The sequence below is a fragment of the Anser brachyrhynchus genome (assembly GCF_964034855.1).
Source record: "Anser brachyrhynchus genome assembly, chromosome: 23".
Classification (NCBI taxonomy): Eukaryota; Metazoa; Chordata; class Aves; order Anseriformes; family Anatidae; genus Anser; species Anser brachyrhynchus.
In genome coordinates this window covers 6,524,909-6,544,169 of record NC_137716.1, presented here as the reverse complement: position 1 = coordinate 6,544,169, position 19,261 = coordinate 6,524,909, and the positions used below count along the sequence as shown (strand labels likewise).

At 57.4% G+C, this 19,261-nt stretch overlaps 2 protein-coding genes across 3 annotated transcripts; both read right to left on the bottom strand.

Moving 5' to 3' along the window:
* Positions 1-1,064: 1,064 nt before the first annotated feature.
* On the bottom strand, positions 1,065-4,531 carry LOC308182164 (complexin-3-like). Its single transcript, XM_080566304.1, has 3 exons — positions 3,825-4,531; positions 3,203-3,290; positions 1,065-2,866 (listed from the first exon to the last, which is right to left on the bottom strand). Exons 1-3 carry the CDS (start codon positions 3,974-3,976, stop codon positions 2,645-2,647), a joined length of 462 nt encoding a protein of 153 aa, XP_080422430.1. The 5' UTR covers positions 3,977-4,531; the 3' UTR covers positions 1,065-2,644.
* Positions 4,532-4,683: 152 nt separating this feature from the next.
* On the bottom strand, positions 4,684-12,485 carry MATK (megakaryocyte-associated tyrosine kinase). Of its 2 annotated transcripts, XM_080566247.1 has the most exons (14): positions 12,188-12,418; positions 10,470-10,553; positions 9,474-9,530; positions 9,005-9,118; positions 8,751-8,866; positions 8,254-8,473; positions 7,053-7,146; positions 6,888-6,953; positions 6,629-6,728; positions 6,435-6,519; positions 6,239-6,312; positions 5,956-6,151; positions 5,467-5,553; positions 4,684-5,359 (listed from the first exon to the last, which is right to left on the bottom strand). In XM_080566247.1, exons 3-14 carry the CDS (start codon positions 9,480-9,482, stop codon positions 5,177-5,179), a joined length of 1,344 nt encoding a protein of 447 aa, XP_080422373.1. In that variant the 5' UTR covers positions 9,483-9,530; positions 10,470-10,553; positions 12,188-12,418; the 3' UTR covers positions 4,684-5,176. The 2 variants fall into 2 exon arrangements, with proteins under 2 accessions (XP_080422373.1, XP_080422374.1); XM_080566248.1 differs by lacking the exon at positions 10,470-10,553 and having other exon boundaries at positions 12,188-12,485.
* Positions 12,486-19,261: the final 6,776 nt, after the last annotated feature.

Sequence of the window (19,261 nt, the reverse complement as noted above, 5' to 3'; positions counted from 1 at the left end):
CACCACCACAGGGGCAGGCTGACAGCATCATGGGGACAGCGTGGCACTGCACTGGGGACATGTGGCCCCCTGGGGACGGGGTGACACTGCTGCGCCGGGCAGTGCCACAGGGACCCCTCTGCTGCCCGCTCCTGCATGGGGGGTTCCAGCTCCAGGAGCACCCCTGAGTGCTGCTGGAGGGTGGTGGGGACGTCCCCAGGCCGTGGGGACATGGGCGCAAAGGGGCCCCTTTAGCTGGCCCTTGTGCCAATGTGCCCTTGCGTGGGCCACCCTAGTGGCAGCGAAAGGACCCCAGTCCCCTGCTTTGGTGGCCCACGGTGGCTTCCTGGCACAGGCATGGGGACGCGACAAGCAGAGCTGTCCCAGGAGGACCCCCACCAGGGTGACCTGCACATGCGGACCCTCACGGAGCTTCTCAGAGATACCCAACACTCCGAAAGCCCCAAAGTGACCCAAAGTGCACCAAGCCCCCCAAGCCCCCTGTGCCTGAAGACACCCCACCAGGACCACCCGTGGGCTGGTTCGAGGCGCGGGCACAGCCGCCCCAGCTGCCCGGATTTGGATTTACCCACCAGGGCCGTGTGCGCGGAGCCGGCCCCGCTAAACCGCCTTAAGGTGTTGGCTCACACGGGCGGGGGAGGCCAGCAGGCTGATTTGACAAATGATTATAATTGCCTTTTAGGAGCAGATAGCAAATTGATTTGCTTCCTCGTCCAAGGCCCGTAATCGCTTCATCACTTTAAAATATTAATGCTATACTTCTTTGCTAGTTTCCCAATTACCCTAATTGAAGGCAAATTGGTTAAGAAGGTGCAATGCAGAGTATCAGGGGGTTTAGTTCACTCAAATGACAGTTTTAAACCTCCCTAATCCTATTAGCGGGCAAAGCTGCTAACGCTTAGAGACGCTGCGTCAGCTTACCGGGGCGGTGGGGCCGGGGCGGGGGTCGGGGCTGGGGGCCGCTGGCCGCACGTGACCAGCTCTGCCGGGGATTTGTCACTTTTTTAGTTCATTAAGAGGCCTGGGGCGGGCGGGTGGGCGGCAGGGGTGACCCAAAAGGGTGCCGAGGCACAGGTGGCGGTGTGGGGACAGCGGGGCGGGGGGGGACAGGACGATTAGCCAGGGAGACCTGGCAGAGGGTCCTGACCCGGATCCCAGCCGGCACTGGGAGCCCCGCGCAGCCCCGCTGGGAGCACTGGGAGCTGGGCTGGGGACAGGGCCGGGCTGTCTGGGGACCTTGGTGCCGCCATCCCACAGACTGGCACCCGGAGAGAGCGGGGACGTGGGGTAGGAACAGGAGCTGGCCGGGGGCCGCTGGGGAGACATGGCCCCATCCCGATCAACACGGATTGATTTTTGTGCCCGAAAGGGGGATGCTGCGAGTCCTGCAGAATGGCTGGATGGTGGGGACAACAGGGACAGGAGGGGTGGCAGGGACAGTGGTGACAACAGGATGGTGGGGACAGCGGGAACGGCAGTGCCACCGGCCACGCCTGGATGCTCCAGCAGACACCAGCCCCTCGCACCAGGACCCGAGGGGCCGAGCACCACGCACCCAGGGACCCCCATGCCACCGGGGTGGCTGAGACCTGCGGCACTCGCAGCCAACGGGCTCTGCGCCGCGACGCCCACCCCACCGGCACCGGATTCGGCCCCGCCACTGTGGGCAGCCCGCAGCAGCGCCGTCCCCGCGGGCCTTTCCGGAGCAGATGGCCCCGGCGTGGGGAGGACGGAGGCGGCTCAGCGCGTCCTTTCTTTCATGCACACACAGCGTGACTCCCGGGCCGGCTCCGGCGGGGCGGTGGCGTTCGGGGCCAGTGCTGGTGGTACATTTTACAAGGGTTCAGCTAGCTTAGCCCTCGGGGACAGGCGATTCAGGCAGATTAGACCTCACTAAAATAGGCAGGTATTAGTGATCTCAGCAGCCTGCAGCCTTCCGGCGCGGGTGCCCGCGTGGCGGCGTTTAAGCCCGCGCTGCTGCTGAGCCCGGCAGTGGGGAGCCCCTGGGGTGGGCAGGAGGCAGCGGGGACCCTGTCCCCGGGGATGCCCTGGGTGGGGACACCGGGTCCTGCTGGTTCCTGCGTGCGGCTGGGGGCAGCTGTGCCTGGGGGCTCCTGCAGGAGCTGGGGACTGATCCTGCAGGTTGGGGTTGTGGAGACCAAGGGTAATAATGTGCTGGGCATGGGGCTGTGTCCAGCATGGGGACACGGGGGGGCTGCAGCGGTGTCCCTGTCCCCGCCCTGCCCATCCATGGGGCAGCCCTGGGGACGGTGGCACTGTGCAGGTGGGGGTCACGCAGACAGCATTGTATGGCACAAGCACCAGTCCTGCAAAATACCACTTTTATTGATCCAAACAGTGTGGGCAACCCCAAGGCTGGTGAAAGATGTGGCAGGAGCATTGGGGACCACTGCCTGCCCTGGCTGGGGGGTGGCACCTGGGACACTGGGGCTTGTCCAGTGTGGCAGGAGGGGACCCAGGTGTCCCTGCCCAGTGCCCCAAAAAGCCCTAGGGAATGATTTGGGGGAGGAAAACCCCAAACACAGGCAGCACGTTGGGGCACATGGCACGCAGCACCGGGCACCCGCAATGCCCACATCCCGCCCGCTCCCTGGGGCTGAGCCCAATTCTGCCAGTGCCGGCGCTACATCAGGGAGCACTTCTCCTTCACCTCGTCCACGGTGCCCAGCGCCCGGCCCCGCAGCGCTGGCAGATCGATCTCCCGCAGCTTGGTCAGGAAGGCGAAGGCCCCCTCCTCTTCCTCCTCCTCCTCCTCCTCCTCCTCGCCGCGCACCATGGCGGCCAGCTCCTGCGGCAGCTCCACCGCGCCGCCCGCCACGTGCAGCTGGGCATCGTCCCGCTCGTCCTGCACACGGGTGGGAGAGGTTGGGGCCGCGGATGGACCGGGTGCCACCAGCCTTGGGGGGGACAGGGAGGAGCAGGGTCCCTTTGGGATACCCAGGAGTGGGAATGCTGTGGGACACCGGGGGTGCTGGGGCTGCCCAGTCCCACACTGGGAATGCTGGGCTCACATGTGTGCGGGCGGACAGGCGGATGGACGGAGACAGCAGCTGTTTGCTGCCCTCTTCAGGAATCATCTCCCATCCCAGGGGACCAGGGTGGTGGGGGAGGACAGCAGCCACCCAGCCCAGGGCTATCGGGGAGGGTGGGGGGGCTCAGGGCACCCTGCGTGTGTCCCTACCTGGGCCAGGTGGTACTTGTCCCGCAGGTGCATGCGCACGGCTGCCCGTTCCGCCTTCTTGTGCGCGAAGGCCTTGTCCCGCTCGATCCTGCACAGCGGGCGCCACGCTGTCACCCCTGCCCCAGCCAAACACCCCCCATCACCCTGCACCTCGGCCCTGCAGCGTGGCTACACCCGTCCAAAGGTGCAAAGGTCCATGCGAGGCAGTCATCAGGGGCCGCATCCTGCCCCTCCAGCCCAGTGGTGACATTTGTGGCAGGGACTTGCTGCTCCTATGGCCTCTCGCTTCCCTGATGCTGTCCCGACTGAGGCCCCCAAATCACCCAGATCAGGGGAGGGGGTCCGTGCTGTGCCCGTTGTCCCGTGGCTCCATGGGTGCTGGGGTGAGGGTGGCACCAGGCACCTGCCCCTGGCCACCTGCAGTGTGCCGAGCCCCTGTGCCAGCACCCATGGGGACTTCCTGCACCATTGGGAACTCTCGTACTGCAGGGATCGCTGAGCACCCACTCTGCTCCCATCCCCTGCCTCCCTGTCCCCGTCCCATCCAGGCAGAGGACAACCCGTGGTGGATGACACCCTGGCCCCAGTGCGTGGGGACCCCACAGCCCCGGCAAAGCCTTACTTCTCCTCCAGCAGCTGCCGCTGGTACTCCTCAAACTCTTCGCGGGACATGCCATTGGGCAGAGTGGCCGCCTTGGTGTCCTTGGGGGGTGCCTTGGGCTCCTCCTCGCCCCCCCGCAGGTTCTTCAGGGCTGCCGTGAAGAAGGCGGCCATGGGTGGGTGGCTGCGGTGCCCTGTGCCCCGTGGTGCTCAGCCGGGTCCTGCCCGGGGCCGGTGTCTGCAAGGTCAGCAGGACCCAGGGGCGCCGCGGATCAGGGCTGGATTAAGGCATTAGGAGGGGAAGGCACAGCCACCGGGGTGGGAAGACCTTCTTGTGCCTCTCGCTGCACCCAAGGGTGCTGGGGACCCGTACCTCGCTGAGATACCCCATTGCACGGGCCCTGATGGAGGGTTCAGACCCCGCCTGGCACCGTGGGCACCCAGAGCCACCCAGCTCAGCAGGGTGAGAGCTGCAAGAAGTCGGCACAGAGGACACAGAAGAGGATTAGCCGAAAAACTCAATCAAGGGTGGAAGGACTGGAAGGGAAACGAGGAAGCAGGCGGGCACGCACATACGCGCAGCCCCGTGGCCCCGTTAATCCCTGCTCCACCAAGACATCGAGATTGCCTGCGAGCCGGCGCGGCTGGGGGCTTCCCACCACTGGAGGACGAGTCCAGCTCCCGTAATCTATATGCAGCAATTCCCATACAGACTCTGATTAAAAGAATAATCCCCGGCTGTGTGCAGAGCCCCGAGCGGAGCGGGGCCGGGCTGCGCATGGGGGTCTCCGAGGGCCGAAGCTCCTGCCCGCCCCTCCCCGTGCTTTGGTGCACTCAGCCCCATGTAAGAGAGAGCACTAATTTGAGACTGGAGACTTAAAGATGCTGTTGAACTAATTTCTTTGGTTTAATCAAAAAATAATAATAATTAAGGCAGTTGAGCTGGCTGTGTTTGGGCCTCCATTTTGTGCCAGCGCAGGGCTCTGCCAGGGTTGGGGTTTCATTTTCCAGCAGGCTGGGATGTCCCGTCCTGTCCCCTGTCACCTGAGAGGGGGGGGTCAAAGGGACCCCACAGGGGGCCATGGGCCCAGCACCCCTGTGGGGCTGCTCTCTGCAGCCTGGTGGGTCGGGGTCCCTGCCGCCGCTCCAGGTGTCCCCAAGTGTGGCTGGGTGAAAGACCCGTACAGGGATGGTGGGAGGTTGATGCATCCTCTTCGGCCACCCCAGAGGAGGAGGGCACACTGCCAAACCATTGCCCCATCTTCTCTGGGAGAAAGCAGCACGCAGGTTGCCTGGCCGCCCGTTTCCATGCTGCTCCCTATCCCGGTGGGTCTGGGGGGCTTCTGGCCATCGGTTCTGGGATCAGGATGTAGGTTAAACGTCCCTTAGGTGCTTTAGCTCCTTCTGTAGCTTCTCTGTGAGTTTCTTGAAGGACGGCCGCTTGCCCGGCTCCATCTCCCAGCAGCTCTTCATCAGCGCGTAGATGGCAGGAGGGCAGCCCTCGGGGGGGTCCATGCGGTACCCCTCCTCCAGCAGCTCTGTCACCTCCTTCAGGCTCTAAAGGTGAGGAGGGAGCTGGGACCCCACTGGCCAGGGGGACCTGGGATGTCCCCCCTCCCATCCATCCCCTGGGGACACGACCCAGAGTGTCCCCTGGCACTCACCAGCTTGGGGTAGGGTGCTCGGCCGAAGGAGAACACTTCCCACAGGAGGATCCCGTAGCTCCACACGTCCGACTTGGAGGAGAATTTCTGCCACGGCATGAGGCAGGGAGGCTGCAGCTGGGTACGGGCTGTGCTGGGCTCCCCAGGGCTGTGCCCTCACCTCCTGCTGCTCCCAGGGCTGTCCTCCCCCTCATCGGGCTGCGACCTCCCGGCCTGGCCCTCCTTCACCACCAGGACTCCAGCTCCAACCCGGCTGTCCCAGCCCGCCGCATCCCATAGGAGGTGCCCTAAATCCCCCCCACGCCCCAGGACCAGGACAAAGGCCAAATTTTGGGAGACAATGGGCTGGTGGCACCAGAAGCTGCCGTGGGGCAGGGATGAGTTGGTGGGAGGTGGTAGGTGGGTATGGGAAGGGGGACCCAATGGGATGAGCTGCTTTAGGACACCCCACCCCACCCCTGGACCCCTTCCCTTCCCTCCATCACTCACATTGTGCTTCAGGGCCTCGGGAGCCGTCCACTTCACGGGCAGCACCGTGGTGTCCGCGCCCTTGGGATTGACCCGGGCTAAGCCGAAATCACTCACTTTGGCCACATGCTCCTCGGAGATGAGGATGTTGCGGGCAGCCAGGTCCCTGTGCACCAGCTTCTTGGACTCCAGGTAGTCCATGCCTTGGGCCACATCCCTGTGGTGGCGAGGCAGCATCACCGCGTGCCTCCCAGGGGGATGCAGAGTGCTGGTCCCAGCGGTGTGGAGGGGAGGGGGCACTTACAGAGCGAACTGGAGGAGCTGCTGGGTAGGGACTTGCGCGCGGCCCCGCGTGCGCAAGAAGTTCACCAGGTTGCCCTGACGGAGGAGGAGAAACACCTAAGAGCTGCCCAGTATCCACCCAGTTCAGCCCCAGACCAAGGATTTTGTCCAAAAAACTGAGCAGCGATGGGTCCCGCTGGCCAAGGACACACTCTCACCTTGCTCATGAACTCCATGACGATGTAGAGGCCGTTGTGCAGGATGACGCCGAGCAAACGCACCAGGTTTTTGTGCCGGACCTTCCTGAAAGGAGGCAACCGTGGTCAAGGGGGTGCTTGTTTGTGCCTGGGTCGTGGGGCAGGGTCTGGCCATACCCCCTCAGTGTCCCCCCAGTGCCCCCCCAGGCACTCACGTCATGGCAGCAGTTTCAGCGAGGAAGGCCTGGGCGGTCACATCACACTTGATGTTCTTCACAGCCACCTTCTGCCCCATGTACTCACCCTGCAGGACATCTGGGAGGGGACACGGGGCATATGTCATGGGGCTGAGCCCTTGGCCACATGTCCCACTCCCCACATCCCAGGCTGAGACCCCAAAAGCCCCAGGACAGTGCCCAGGAGGGACATCGGGGGATGTCCTTCAGGGATCTCTGTCTCCATCTTCTCACCTACCTCCGAACTCGCCTTGCCCGATGCGGTCTCCCAGCGTGAGGTGCTGCAGGTTCAGCAACCAGCCGGCTGAGAACAGGTGCAAGGACAGGTCAACAAGGCCACCAGTGGGGCCGCGCCACCTCCTTCCCCAAAACCCAGACCTGCTCCTCTCCCGCCATCCCCTACCTTTGGCCAACTCCTCCTCGGCTGACTTCATCCCAGTCTTTGGTTTGGGCTTCACCAGCTTGGTGCAGATGGCTCCCTGCTCCTTCGTGTAGTGCTGCAGAGGAAGGGACAGACGAGGCTGGGGCAGGTGGTGGGTGCAGAGCCAGGAAATGGCTTTGGGATGCTCCACGGGCCCCTACCACCAAAGCTACCACCTGCATCTGGCCTTGAGGTGCCCAGAGCCCCTCCTGCTCCGGCTGAGTGAAATCCTGCTTTTCCCCCAGCACTGCAATTCCCAGCCTGCATCTCAGCCCTGGTCTCCATGGGGCATGGCCAGGGAGACACTACGACCGGGTGAGGATTCGGGACGCTACCGGCGAGCCGGGCAGCAGATGATGGGGCTGAACCCTGCGGGTGCTACAGCCCGGCCCTGGAGGGAGCAACACGTCCGAGCTGGGTTTACAGAGGTGAAGCGGAAACAGCAGCACGGCCGTAGTGGTTACAGAGCAGGGCTGGGGCAGCTGAGCGGGGAAAGGGCTGGTCTGAAAGCAGAAGTTGTGTCTAAATGAGGAAAATATATGGCAGTACAAAACCCCAGAAGCGAGGCATGGAAGAGGTACGAGACAGGGCAGAGACAGATCTTGAGGAAGAGCCTGCTGAAAGCATGAGAGCTGGCGATAAATTCAGCGACAGCAGGAAGCCTGGGAGTCCCACAGGGTGAGCGGGTGAAGGGAGAGCTCGGGGGGAGAGAACTGCAGCAAAACGCCTCTGAGCCTCAGCGCGGCTCAGGCCTCATCCAGGGCACGGGGGCAGAGGCTGTCAGGAGCTTTGTTTTCCAAAATGCCCCAAGCTCCGCTGCTGCATGAAGCACCAGAGGAGCAGGGACAGGGGACACACAACCCTGGGCAGGGCATGCTGTGGGCACAGCTGGTTTGTGGACACCAGGGCATCCTGGATCCATCCATTGCACCCCAAACCGAGTGGGGAACTGGGAGAACTTCCCGGGGTGGAGAACTGCACCGAACAAAACCCAGCAAAGAACACAGGCAGCAGCAGCGAGCTCCCAAGTACCACGGGACGAGGTGACCATGCTGTCACATGGATGGCAGCGCTGGCACGAAGTGGGTCAGGGATCACCCCACAGGTTCTCCATCACCATGTGCTGGGCTGGACCGGCCCTGGAGCCCCCCAGTGCAGCTCACTTGACTGGGGGGGCTCTCACCTCGATCATGTCGATGAGATTGTAGAAGCGGTGCTGGCTGTCGATGCTCAGCATGTTCTCCTCGTGCACCACGCGGTAGTGGATCACCTCCTTGCCAAAGCTCACGCACAGCACGTAGTCGCCGGGGTGCCGGACGGACTCGCGCACCAGGAAGAGCCCGTCCTCGGCGGGCTGCAGCTCCTGCACTGCCTCCACCCCTGAGATCTTCCCGTGGAACCAGCTGGGGACAGGGGACGTGGGGACAGAGACCATGGGAACAGGGGACATGGGGACAAGGCACCAGCAGTACGACAGGAAGAGCAGAGACCCCACCAAGGCTGTGCCAAGCCCATTGCACAACCCCTCTCCCCTTCAGGCCCATCCACGCTGGGTGGGCACAACTCTGTGAAGCCAGGTGTTGCCCCAGCAAATCCCCCCACGGCCAGGGCTAAGGGCTGCTCTGCCCCCACACACACCAGACCCCTCTCTGCCACCACCAGGACCCCCACTGTACTCACGGCATGAGGCTGAGCTTGGGGTCAGCGCGGATGGCGCCGCGCTCCCGCAGCACGCTGCCCGCCAGCAGCCCCTCCTGCCCGCTCTCGTTGTGCCTGGCGCGGTACCAGCCCTTGCCCTGGGGATGAGAGGGTCTCAGGGCAGGGGGCACACCGGGGAAGGTGGTCCCGGCTCCGGCAGCTCAGCCGATGGCCCTGGTGTCCCCTCCCCTCCGTTGCATGGCCACGGCTGGCCCCCACGTGCCCCTCGGGTTCACCTCCACGGCCTCGATGATGGTGACCACATCTCCCTTGCGGAAGGCCAGCTCGCCGGCCTTGGGCTTGTTATGGTCATGCTTGGTGACGCACTGCGTCCCTGGGGGCCAGTGTTTCTGCAGGGGAGGAAGCAGCATCAGCAAGGGCAGCGAGGGCAGGGCTAGGCTAGGCCTGTCCCCCTCCACCTCCCACGGACATCAGGGCCAGCCCTGTGGACCCCCCTGGTCCCTGGCCAGAACGACTGCACCGTTGAAATAGGACATGGTACCAGGGACAAGGGACACGGGGCACGGACCTCCCCTGCACCCCGCTGTGGTCCTGGTGGGATGGGACACCCTGATGTTGGCACCCCTATGCCAGTGCAGGAGGGGACGGTGCTGCTGATGCCCCTGGGGGAAGCGGAGGCATCGGGCCGTGCCCAAAGGCCCCCGCGGTCAGGAGCCAGCCCCTGCAGCTGGCAGCCCCGCTCACCCCGGACATGCTCGGCCGTCAGTGCATCAGGGACTCCCCGTCCTCTCCCGATGTCACCTGTGGAGAGGAAACCAAGCAGGGCTGTGGAGGGATGGGGCTGAACCAGAGCCCATGGCCTGCACCGTCCCAGGCCACCACCGCTGTCCCCACCTCCACCAAGGCCTCTATGGCCCAGGGCAGCCCTGCACCACGGCAGTGGGCTGCAAAACCACAGCGTGTGTTCTGGGGACTCTCCTGCCCCAAACCCAGGTGGGAACAGGATGCAGGTGTCCTGCTCGCTGCCCCTTCTCCCTGCCTCGCGAATCAGAGAGGTGCTTCACCGCCCACCGGCGCTGCGAGGCCATCACAGCGACAGCAGGAAGATGTGGTTTTACCAGAAACTGGCATTTTCACCTCCTGTTTCTGCAGCTCCCAGTCATCGGGGCCACGAGATCCGGGGCTGGGAGAGGCGCAGGGGCCCCACAGACATGGGATGTGGCGGCACTGACGTGGGGGCTGCCTGCCTGAGGGGTGACACCGACGGGCAAGGCTGGGATGAGGTGGGACTGTCACATCTGCTGGCCCCGGGATGATCACACAAGGTCCCCGTGGTCCCCTGCCACCAAGTTGTCCCCCTGGGAGCCCCTAGTGCCTGTGGGCACATTGGGCAGAGACCCTCGGTCGTGTCCAGTCCCCAGGGAAAGCCCCAAGCAGTGAAAACAGAGCCCAGAGGCAGCACGGATGGCTGAAGGGGACAAAACAGTGCCAGAGGACAGCCCATGACACTGGTTTGTGACACCGAGCCTGCATCCTGGGTGGCATGACGCAGGCTGCCATGCGTCCCCAGATCATAGCACCATCCCTCAATCCACCAGGATCTTCACAATAAAGCATAATAAAAGCGCCTTTCCTCCAGATCCATCGTGCTGTTAGAAATTTCTCTCTGTCGCTGTAAGGCAGATGTTTTCATTCCTTTTCTAAGAGAAGGTGGGATTCCTCAGCACACAAATGACTCACATGCTTCAGGCTCTACCAAGGACGCCATCTGATAAGACCACATCCCACGTAGGCAAAGCTGCTTCGTGCCCACCTTGCTCCTTCCTACCCAAGAACCAGAAAGCACGAAGCTGTCCCAGCAGCTCAGCGCTTCTCTGCTTCCAAGACCTCAAAGGAGCCAGAGAAGCGTTGGCTTCCAGAGAAGAGAAATGTCTGAGGAGGGGGAAGAGATTTTTGTGGTGCTCGGTTGACATGAGAGCATGGGCAAGGTGGGTCTGGGACCAGCAGCACCTGCACCTCTAGAGCAAACCCAGAGTAGGACGATGCCTCCCTGGCTCTGTCGGGCTGGGGGAGGCGTGAGGCTCGCTCAGCGCCTTGCAGCAGCGATGTCACCCTCCGCTCTATTCCTCTTTTGGAGGGTGAGTCACGGTCACTCCTCTGCATCACCAGTGGTAATCCCCAGCCTGATGCTGTGACGACAAGGATCTGGGGACTTGCTGTGCCTGTCCCCATCCCGAACAACAAAAGAAAGGGACAGCTGCAGTTGTGGCAAGCCTAATATTAGCAGGCGGCAGTTTTATCTGCTCCAGAAGCCATCTTTAGCTAGCACAGACCTCCCCTTGTCCTGCCCATCCATGCCACATGTATTATCCTGCTGGACTAAAGCCTTTGGGCAGAGGTGCAAAGGTGGCTGCCCCCTGGCAGGCTCAGCCCAAGCCCGAGGTGCTGTGATGCAGCTGAGCTCAAGTGTAACGCGTCCAGGGCGGGCGAGGACCTCGTGGGCACAGAGCCGAAGGATGGGCTCTGCTCCATACCCCTCTCCACAATGCAACTGGCACAGGGACGCGCCAGCAGCGATGACAGCAGCTCTGACAGTTGTCCCTCATTTTCTGCTGCTCCAGGACAGCCACATCGGGTGCAGCCCTGCCCATGCGTGCAGATGGTGCTTGAAGGGTGGGGTGCTCTGCTCAGGCTGCCCGAGGGCTCCACTTCTCCTCTCCCCCACTGGCACTGGGCAGCCTGTGAGGCTCGGGGTGCCCGACCCATCCCGGCCAGCACCTCCACCCAGCCACCTGGGGCACACTGGTGAGTCACGGTCCTCTGGTGCCGCTCACATGCCTCATACTGGAGCAACTGTTTGTTCGTGGAGATGTCCAGCCCGTCAAGTTCCCACCACCGGAATGAGCATTCCCACAAGCAGGGTGCATGGGCACAAAGCCTAGGAGAATACATTTGCCCCCCTCTTATTTTTTTTTCTTGTTGTTGTTCTACACTTTTTTAACCAGTTAACCTAAGCATTTGCAATGATGAGAAACACAAAAGCCCGTTGGGGTTCGGTGGAGCCATCCTGACCCCAAAACGGATTTCAGGCTTGTTTCCAGTGCTCAGAGTTACTCTAGCTGGAGGAAGAGCTGCCACAATGCAACAGCACAGAGGCAGAATGGGTGACATACAGGCTGGCAGATTGCACCTCTGTACTGCAATGTGAGCCGGACATATTGCACACACACCTCTGAAACACGGGCCGGAGAGGTTCCATTTTACCAACACCCGGCTGCACTAAGGGTCACCAAGACAAGTGGTAGATGTAGATCGCTTGTTGAAAAACGGGCAACACCTGGCCATTTTCCCCACCGACCGCAGTCCTCATAACACGACATCCATCCCTCCCCGCCGGCAGAGCAGACATGGCAACGCGTCACCTGCTCTCAGCAACTCCAGCAGACCCTTGCACTTACCTCCCAGCCACGTCCATGCAGGGCCTTGGCGGCAGCGATGCCTTGGAGCTGCTCGCAGCTAAGTCTGGACTCAAATTCCCAAATTCCTGGAGAATAAACTCCCTTTCACATGGAGCAGCAAAGCTTTATTTTCAAGGGCATAGTCCCAGAAAGAGACACTGCGTTATTTCCTGATTTCTCTTCTGGTTAGGGCTGCAGATGTAACGTCCTGGAGGTCCTAGTGCCTGCCGCCTGCGCAGTCAAACATTAATCAGAGCTGACTCATTATTTGACAACGCTTAAAACAACTTTTACCCTTTGACGGCACAAATCCACACCCTTGCTAGAAACGATCATCAGAACTTATACCTTGCAGCATTGTGTAGCTCTCACATAAAATTAATGTTCCACTATGCAAATGAGAGACCTGCTGCTACCACTGGAAGCCGCCACCAGTGCATCCGCCCAAGCTGCAGGTGCTCATGGTGCCAGCAGCTCGCTGGGGAGACTCAGGAGTGGACGTGGTGGGACCAGGGAGCCTGGAGCCTAATCCTGTCTCAGTACCAATTTCCGACAGATTTAGGGGAGGCTGATCCAGGGGAATGACTGTGCCTTGTTGCTCTACTGGGGATAAAAACGCGCACAGACACATGGCAGTCTGGGAGGGGCAGTTGTACAACTCAGAAGGAGCTTTAAATGAACACCACTGTCAAAGGGCAGTGGCTTATCTATATCCTCCAGCATCCACAACTAGGGGAGAGGAAGCAATTGCCTCTGTAGCTCATCAGAGAGACCAGTTTCATACTTACGTTCAACATTTCTAATTTTCAGGGCAAAATGGTGAGAAAGAAGAAAACGCAGTTTCAGGCAAACACATTCCATTCAAGTTTTTATTTTATTTTTTTAATAAAAAATATGCTTAAGCCTTTAAAAATACTGGCAGTTCAAGGAAAAAGGAAGAGTAGAAGTAAGAAAACTATTTGTTTAACGAATGACCCCAAGGAATTTCATTTCTTTGGGTACAACTCCCAGTACAGCTGAGAAGTCCCTCCGAGCGGGCCAACAGTTTCAGCTCCTGGTTATATTTTTCCACCAACAAACTGCTTCCTCAAACCACTGGGACAGATGTGTTCATAGGATTCTTAGGGTGTGTTTCCCAAGAAACACTCCTTGCATTATTCTCTGGAGTTGTATGGATGGATCCTTAGATGCCAGATCTGTTCAAGCTAGAGAGTAAACACGTGTGCATCCTCACCGTCCCTGTGCCACACTCCTGGGTCTCAGCATCAGATCTCCTGGGGTCTAAGCACGACTCTTGGCAACAAACAGAGATGTTTTGTACTTCTGGTTTTTTTTCACATCCAGTCATTGTTACAGATGTGACCACAGACCAAGAACTCAGCATCACACAGAGGGAACAACATGCTCAGACGTAATAAATGGGCCCTCCCTGTCCTGCTGTGTGGGCCACAAAAAGACTCCCACTGCTTCTGCTGGAGTTGGATTCATCTCCCATTTTCTTTCTCAGGTACCTACCAGCCATCAAGTGCCTCAGTCTTTAATACTAATCCTCAAAACCACCTTTCTCCCTTCTCTGATGCAGCAGTTCAGTTATCTGTGCTGCACAGCCCTGTTTAGTCCCATACAGCTGAATCACTGGTGTTCCCAGGTACCTCTAACACAGCCAACAGCAAGCCGAAGCAGAAAGATTGTGTTAGAACTTCCAGAGCTGCCGAGTTACCTTGCAACAGTATGGGAAAAGTTCTTCTCACATGCTGGGCTGAGGCTTTAACCACTTCTCAGTCTTCCTCCTGGCATCCTTTCTGTGGGTGAGTCCCACACGCGATGTCCTGCACAACAAGCTGCTGAATGGTGTCATCCCTGGCAGGACTAAAGGAGCAGCAATATAAAGGGCAAAAGTTATCCGAGGAAGCAGAGGAAGGACATGCAGCAAGATTTGTTAGGAACAGCAACACATTTTATGCAGAAAAAGCAACTGCTTTCCCAGCACAGATTTGGACATTAGCAGACCGCAGCCTGTGGGCTCTTCTTTGCCTGTTCTTCTGTCCTCAGTCCATGCTGAAAATACAGTTGCATTCACCAGAAATGTGACGTAGCCTGAGAAATCTGCCCTGCATTTGAAGCCTTTAGGAATGAAGTTGGAAAATGGCAGCACATGCGACAAAAACAGGTAACTCTTCCCTACCTGGCCTCTGTGACAATTCAGGGGGATTCATTTTACCTCTCCTCACAGTGTCCAAAGCCAAACATCCCAGTACCCTTTGGCTCCCTGCACAGCCAAAGGAAAAATGGGCACCTCCAGAGTGCAACTCGGCTGACCTGGTTTCCCGTGCTGACCTGGAGTAAGCCAAGTGTGTCGGGCTTACATGGCAGGGGCTTGGTGAGGGGGGCTGCAGGGTGGCCTCTGTGAGCAGAGCCCAGCACCTGCCCCAGGTCAGATCAGAGCCAGCTCCTGCCAGCTCCAAAAGGGACCTGCTGCTGGACAGAGTCAAGCCATGAGCAATGCTGGTTGTGCCTCTGGGAGAGCACATTGCAGAAAGGGGAAAAAAAACTGCTTAACAGCAGCTGGGAGAGAGGTATGAGAAATGAGAGAGGAATCCGCAGCCACCAAGGTCAGCGGAGGGGGGCAGGAGGTGCTCCAGGCACGCAGCAGCAGTTCCCCCGCGGCCTGTGGAGAGGCCCCTGGTGGAGCAGGCTGTCCCCCTGCAGCCCACGGGTCCCACACGGAGCAGATCTCCACGCTGCAGCCCGTGGAGGAGCCCCCGGTGGAGCAGGTGGATGTGGCCTGGAGGAGGCTGCGGCCCATGGAGAGCCCCCGCAGGAGCAGGCCCCGGGCCGGAGCTGCAGCCCGTGGAGAGGAGCCCACGCAGGAGGAGGGGGTCTGGGGGGAGCTGCCGCCCACCCGTGGGGAACCTGTGCTGGAGCAGTTTGCTCCTGGGGGATGGACCCCATGGTATGGAGCCGTGTGGGAGCAGTTCTTGAAGAGCTGCTGCCTGTGGGAAGCCCACGCAGGATCTGTTCGGGAAGGACGGCATCCCGTGGGAGGGACCCCACGGGGAGCAGGGGCAGAGAGTGACGGTGAAGGAGCAGCGGAGACGAAACGTTACGGACGGACTGCAGCCCCCGTTCCCCTGTGCCACTTGGGGGGACGATGTAGAAGCGTGTGGATGGGGGAAGTTGTCTTTAGCTTGCTTTTAATTCTTACTGCTCTAGTCATTTAGCAACAGGCAGTAAGTTACAATGATCTCCCTGATGCTGAGTCTGTTTTGCCCATGACAGCAATAGTTGAGTCTTTACCTCAAACCATGGGATTTTTTTCCATCACATTTTCTCCCCATCTTTTTGAGGAGAAGGAGTGAGAGTGCAGCATGATGGTGCTGAGCTGCCCCTTGGTGTTAAACCACCACACCAAGCCATTGAGGAAGGCTGCTTGCTTATAAGAGCAGCATAGAATGCTATCGGGGTCTTTGAGATCCAACCTCCAGCATTTAGAGACAACACCACTGAGATCAAATGCCTCTTTCCATAGCTAAGATTTCTATTCAGCACAGTGGTGCTGTTGGGTCACTTGCACAGAGAATCATTTGGAAGGCTATTTCACCCTGGCTGTCAGCGGGAGCTTTGAACGATTCCTTACCCTGCTCCAAGCAGCTGCAGAGAACGTGGGATCCAGGTGCTGCAATGCACCTGAACACCCCTCACTGCATCACCAGGGGCCAGAATGACGCTTCCAAGAGGGATGCCCCTTCTTGCCCAGCAGCCCTAAGGAACAGCATGGACAGCAGAGATGTGGCCACTAAACCATTACAGGGCAAAGTCTTTTGCACAAATCTGTGTCCCAGTGAGAAAGCGGATTCAACGTGCTCAAGGGACAAGTGCAAGTTACGTTGCTACAGCTGCCGCCTCCGTTCGTTAACCCAAACCACGCTGTGGTGGCAGCTGTTTCACACAGCAGGCTTCAGTCCACGCTTACCGTGACTGTTTTGGGACACAACACACAACACTTACAGGGATCTCCCACAGCTGAGTTCTTGGTCTTTGCAGGAGTCCATGTCACGCTGGATCAGGACTGTCACGTCACTTAAACCTTGGCAATTTGGTATCATAGTGTGGCTTTCAACTCTGGCAGCACTTGTGGCAGCGTCTGATGGTTTTACTTTCTAATTTCTAATGAGTGAAGGTTTTAGGAGTGGAAGCTTTTTGGATGGGCTGGACTGCCTGGAAAAGAGGAGGCTGAGGGGAGACCTCATCGCGGCCTACAGCTTCCTCAGGAGGGGAGTGGAGGGGCAGGCTCCGATCTATTCTCTTTAGTCACCAGTGATAGGACCCGGGGGAATGGTGTCAAGCTGAGGCAGGGGAGGTTTAGGCTGGACATCAGGAAGACGTTCTTCACTGAGAGGGTGGTCGCCCACTGGAACAGGCTCCCCAGGGAAGGAGTCACTGCACCAAGCCTGCCTGAATTTAAGAAGCGTTTGGACTGTGCTCTTAGTCACATGCTCTGAATTTTGGGGTAGACCTGTGTGGTGCCAGGAGTTGGACTCGGTGATCCTTATGGGTCCCTTCCAATTTGGGATATTCTATGACTCTATGAACCGTTTCATCCTCTTTTGATCAGACTCATATCTGACTAAGGTCAGATTGCTCTGGATGAAAAGGCTAGAAATCACTCACATGTCAACACTTGAAAATCCTTCCGGTTACCAGAAGCAGACAAGGTAACCGTACAGCAAAAGGAAGATAAGAGCAAAGCTTTGGTGTGAGGTCACAGCAACACTAACCGCACGGCAGGATGACAACTGCTGCAGCACAGCCAGGTAGCTGCGAGCAGTTTTCAGTTCAGAACACGCTGCACTGTACTAGTGAAATACAACAACGCCTCTGGTTTAAACATCTATGGAAGTACTGAAAATGCATCCCTCTTCAAACATATATTTTTAAATTACTTATAACTGTTACCCCAGGATATTTAAATGGTGCCTGCTTTACACCCAAAACAAAGATACCTAAGAAACAGATTTATTTGACAATAAACACTCCAGATTTTTTTTTTCCAAGAAGTCCTAAAAAGCAGAGGTCCAAAATACTCTAAAAAAAACTGAAAGAATGTGAAAATCAATTTGAAAGCAAAGTTTAAGTGATGAATGTGCGTGAAGCTGAAATCTGTGACAATCCAGTGGCTAACTGGCAACATTACATCAAGCAACAAAAGTGTGTAGCTCTGTTTTTCACCTTTGTAACCTGTTTCCAGTTAATGTTAGGACAACACTAAAGCCATGTCACAGGCTGTCATCTGCACATTTGCTTGGCTAGTTTTGCCAAAACCACCAAAAAGGCCCTAAGCAAGCAGTTACGTATCACTGTGCGATCCCACACCCACCCCACTGCTCCCAGATAGTAGCCCCCAAAGTGTAAGATCTCCTCTTCAAAAGGGGTGGGGGGACACGCATAACAAACTGGGACAGTTTCAGACACTTCAGACTAGGCTAGAAACTGCCTCCAGTTTGAGGCTTGAAATCTAGAGTAATAAAGTAAATGTATGAAGAACCCACAATAGTCTTGTACTTCCTTTTGCATGCCACGCTGTATACTGGGTCTGGTTGGGATGTTACCGTTCCCTGCAGCAGCCCGTACAGTGCTGTGCTCTGCACTTGTAGCTACAACAGCACAAGTCTCACACCAGCGTTGTGGCTGCTGCCGAGCAGTGCTGGCACAACGTCAGGACTCTCTCCAACCCTCCCAGAGTCAGCAGGCTGGGGCTGGGCAAAGAGTGAGAAAGGAACATCACCAGGGCAGCTGACCTAAACCAACCAAAGGGATATTCCACACCACATGGTGTCACACTCAGCAATAAAAGGTGGAAAAAGGAAGAAGAGGGGAGGGGTGGGCTCTCGTTGTGAAAACATCTGTCCTCCCAAACAACAGCTACGTGCGTTGAGGCCCTGCTTCAAGGACATGGTCAAGCATCGCTCATTTGTGGGAAGCAGAGAGTAATTTCTTTCCTCTGCACTTCCACACAGCCTTCACTTTTTTGTTGTTGTTTTCCCTTCCCTTTCCCCCTTTCCCTTTAGTTAAATTGTTTAATTAATAATAATTTTTCCTTAATAACTTTTCCCTTTAATTATATTATCCTTATCTCAACCCATGAGTTGTCCTTTCCTTTACTTCTTCCCCTCCTCTTCTGAGGGGGGGGGATGAGAGCACGGTTATGGTGGAGTTCAGCTGCCTAGCAAGGTAAAACTACCACACACTGGTGAAGATGAATACCCCCTCCCCCTTATTTATTTATTTTTAAAAGCATCTGCCTGTTCACCTATTTTGCTATGGGAAGTTTCTGCTGTGAGGTAGCGGGAGGAGAAGGAGACATAACAGAAGGCAAGGAAGCGTTGCTATAGGCAACTTCACTATTATAGCATAGTGCAATTTCTGTAGTGACTATAGTACAATTTAAAGTTACCTATAGTACATGATTTCAACAAAAAGTTATTAAAATTGTCCAATATGACACTAAAACAGGGCCTCTTTATATATAAAAATTTGAACCATATGAACACTTTTATAGGTGCAGTAGCATTATTAGGCGGCTTCTTCCTCTTTTTTGTCCTTCTTTGCACTTCCATCACCCTCTGTTGCTTTTGATGTCTGTTCTTTTATTGCATGCATTAAATGTATTTTTGGGAGATAGCAAGAAGTTCATTCCAAGTATTTTTCACTGCCCTACCCCTCCCCCCCTTCTTTTCCTTCAAGGTAGCATTTTTAAAACATGTTAGGAGAACGAAGAGATAAAATGGTAACAACCTAAATGGAATAAAGGCAGTTGTATGAAGGAAAGACACAGAAATATGCAGGTCTACACACACACACACACACACTGGAAGCTAGTATTTTAAGTTATTTAAAGGATCATCATCATCATCCATGGCAGTTAGGCTTATATTGTAAAAAGCTACTCAACACTCACCTGAACTTTGAGAAGTTTGAGAAGCCAACTACTTTGAAAACAAGAAATTAAAAATTTGGTGTCTGAGCTGAAGTCGCTGAAGTCTTTCTATTGAGAATATAACGAGCTTTTGACAG

What these genes read in the sequence shown, in the direction of transcription:
- LOC308182164 (XM_080566304.1), bottom strand. Translation starts at nt 3,976, where the DNA reads ATGGCCGCCTTCTTCACGGCAGCCCTGAAGAACCTGCGGGGGGGCGAG. An exon ending in CGGCAGCTGCTGGAGGAGAA is followed by an intron (nt 3,291 to 3,824) that starts GTAAGGCTTTGC and finishes CCCGCTGTGCAG; the next exon opens with GATCGAGCGGGACAAGGCCT. An exon ending in ACAAGTACCACCTGGCCCAG is followed by an intron (nt 2,867 to 3,202) that starts GTAGGGACACAC and finishes ACCCGTGTGCAG; the next exon opens with GACGAGCGGGACGATGCCCA.
- MATK (XM_080566248.1), bottom strand. An exon ending in ATCTCATCGACATGATCGAG is followed by an intron (nt 7,147 to 8,253) that starts GTGAGAGCCCCC and finishes CTTCCTCTGCAG; the next exon opens with CACTACACGAAGGAGCAGGG. An exon ending in TCATGGAGTTCATGAGCAAG is followed by an intron (nt 6,313 to 6,434) that starts GTGAGAGTGTGT and finishes CTCCTCCGTCAG; the next exon opens with GGCAACCTGGTGAACTTCTT.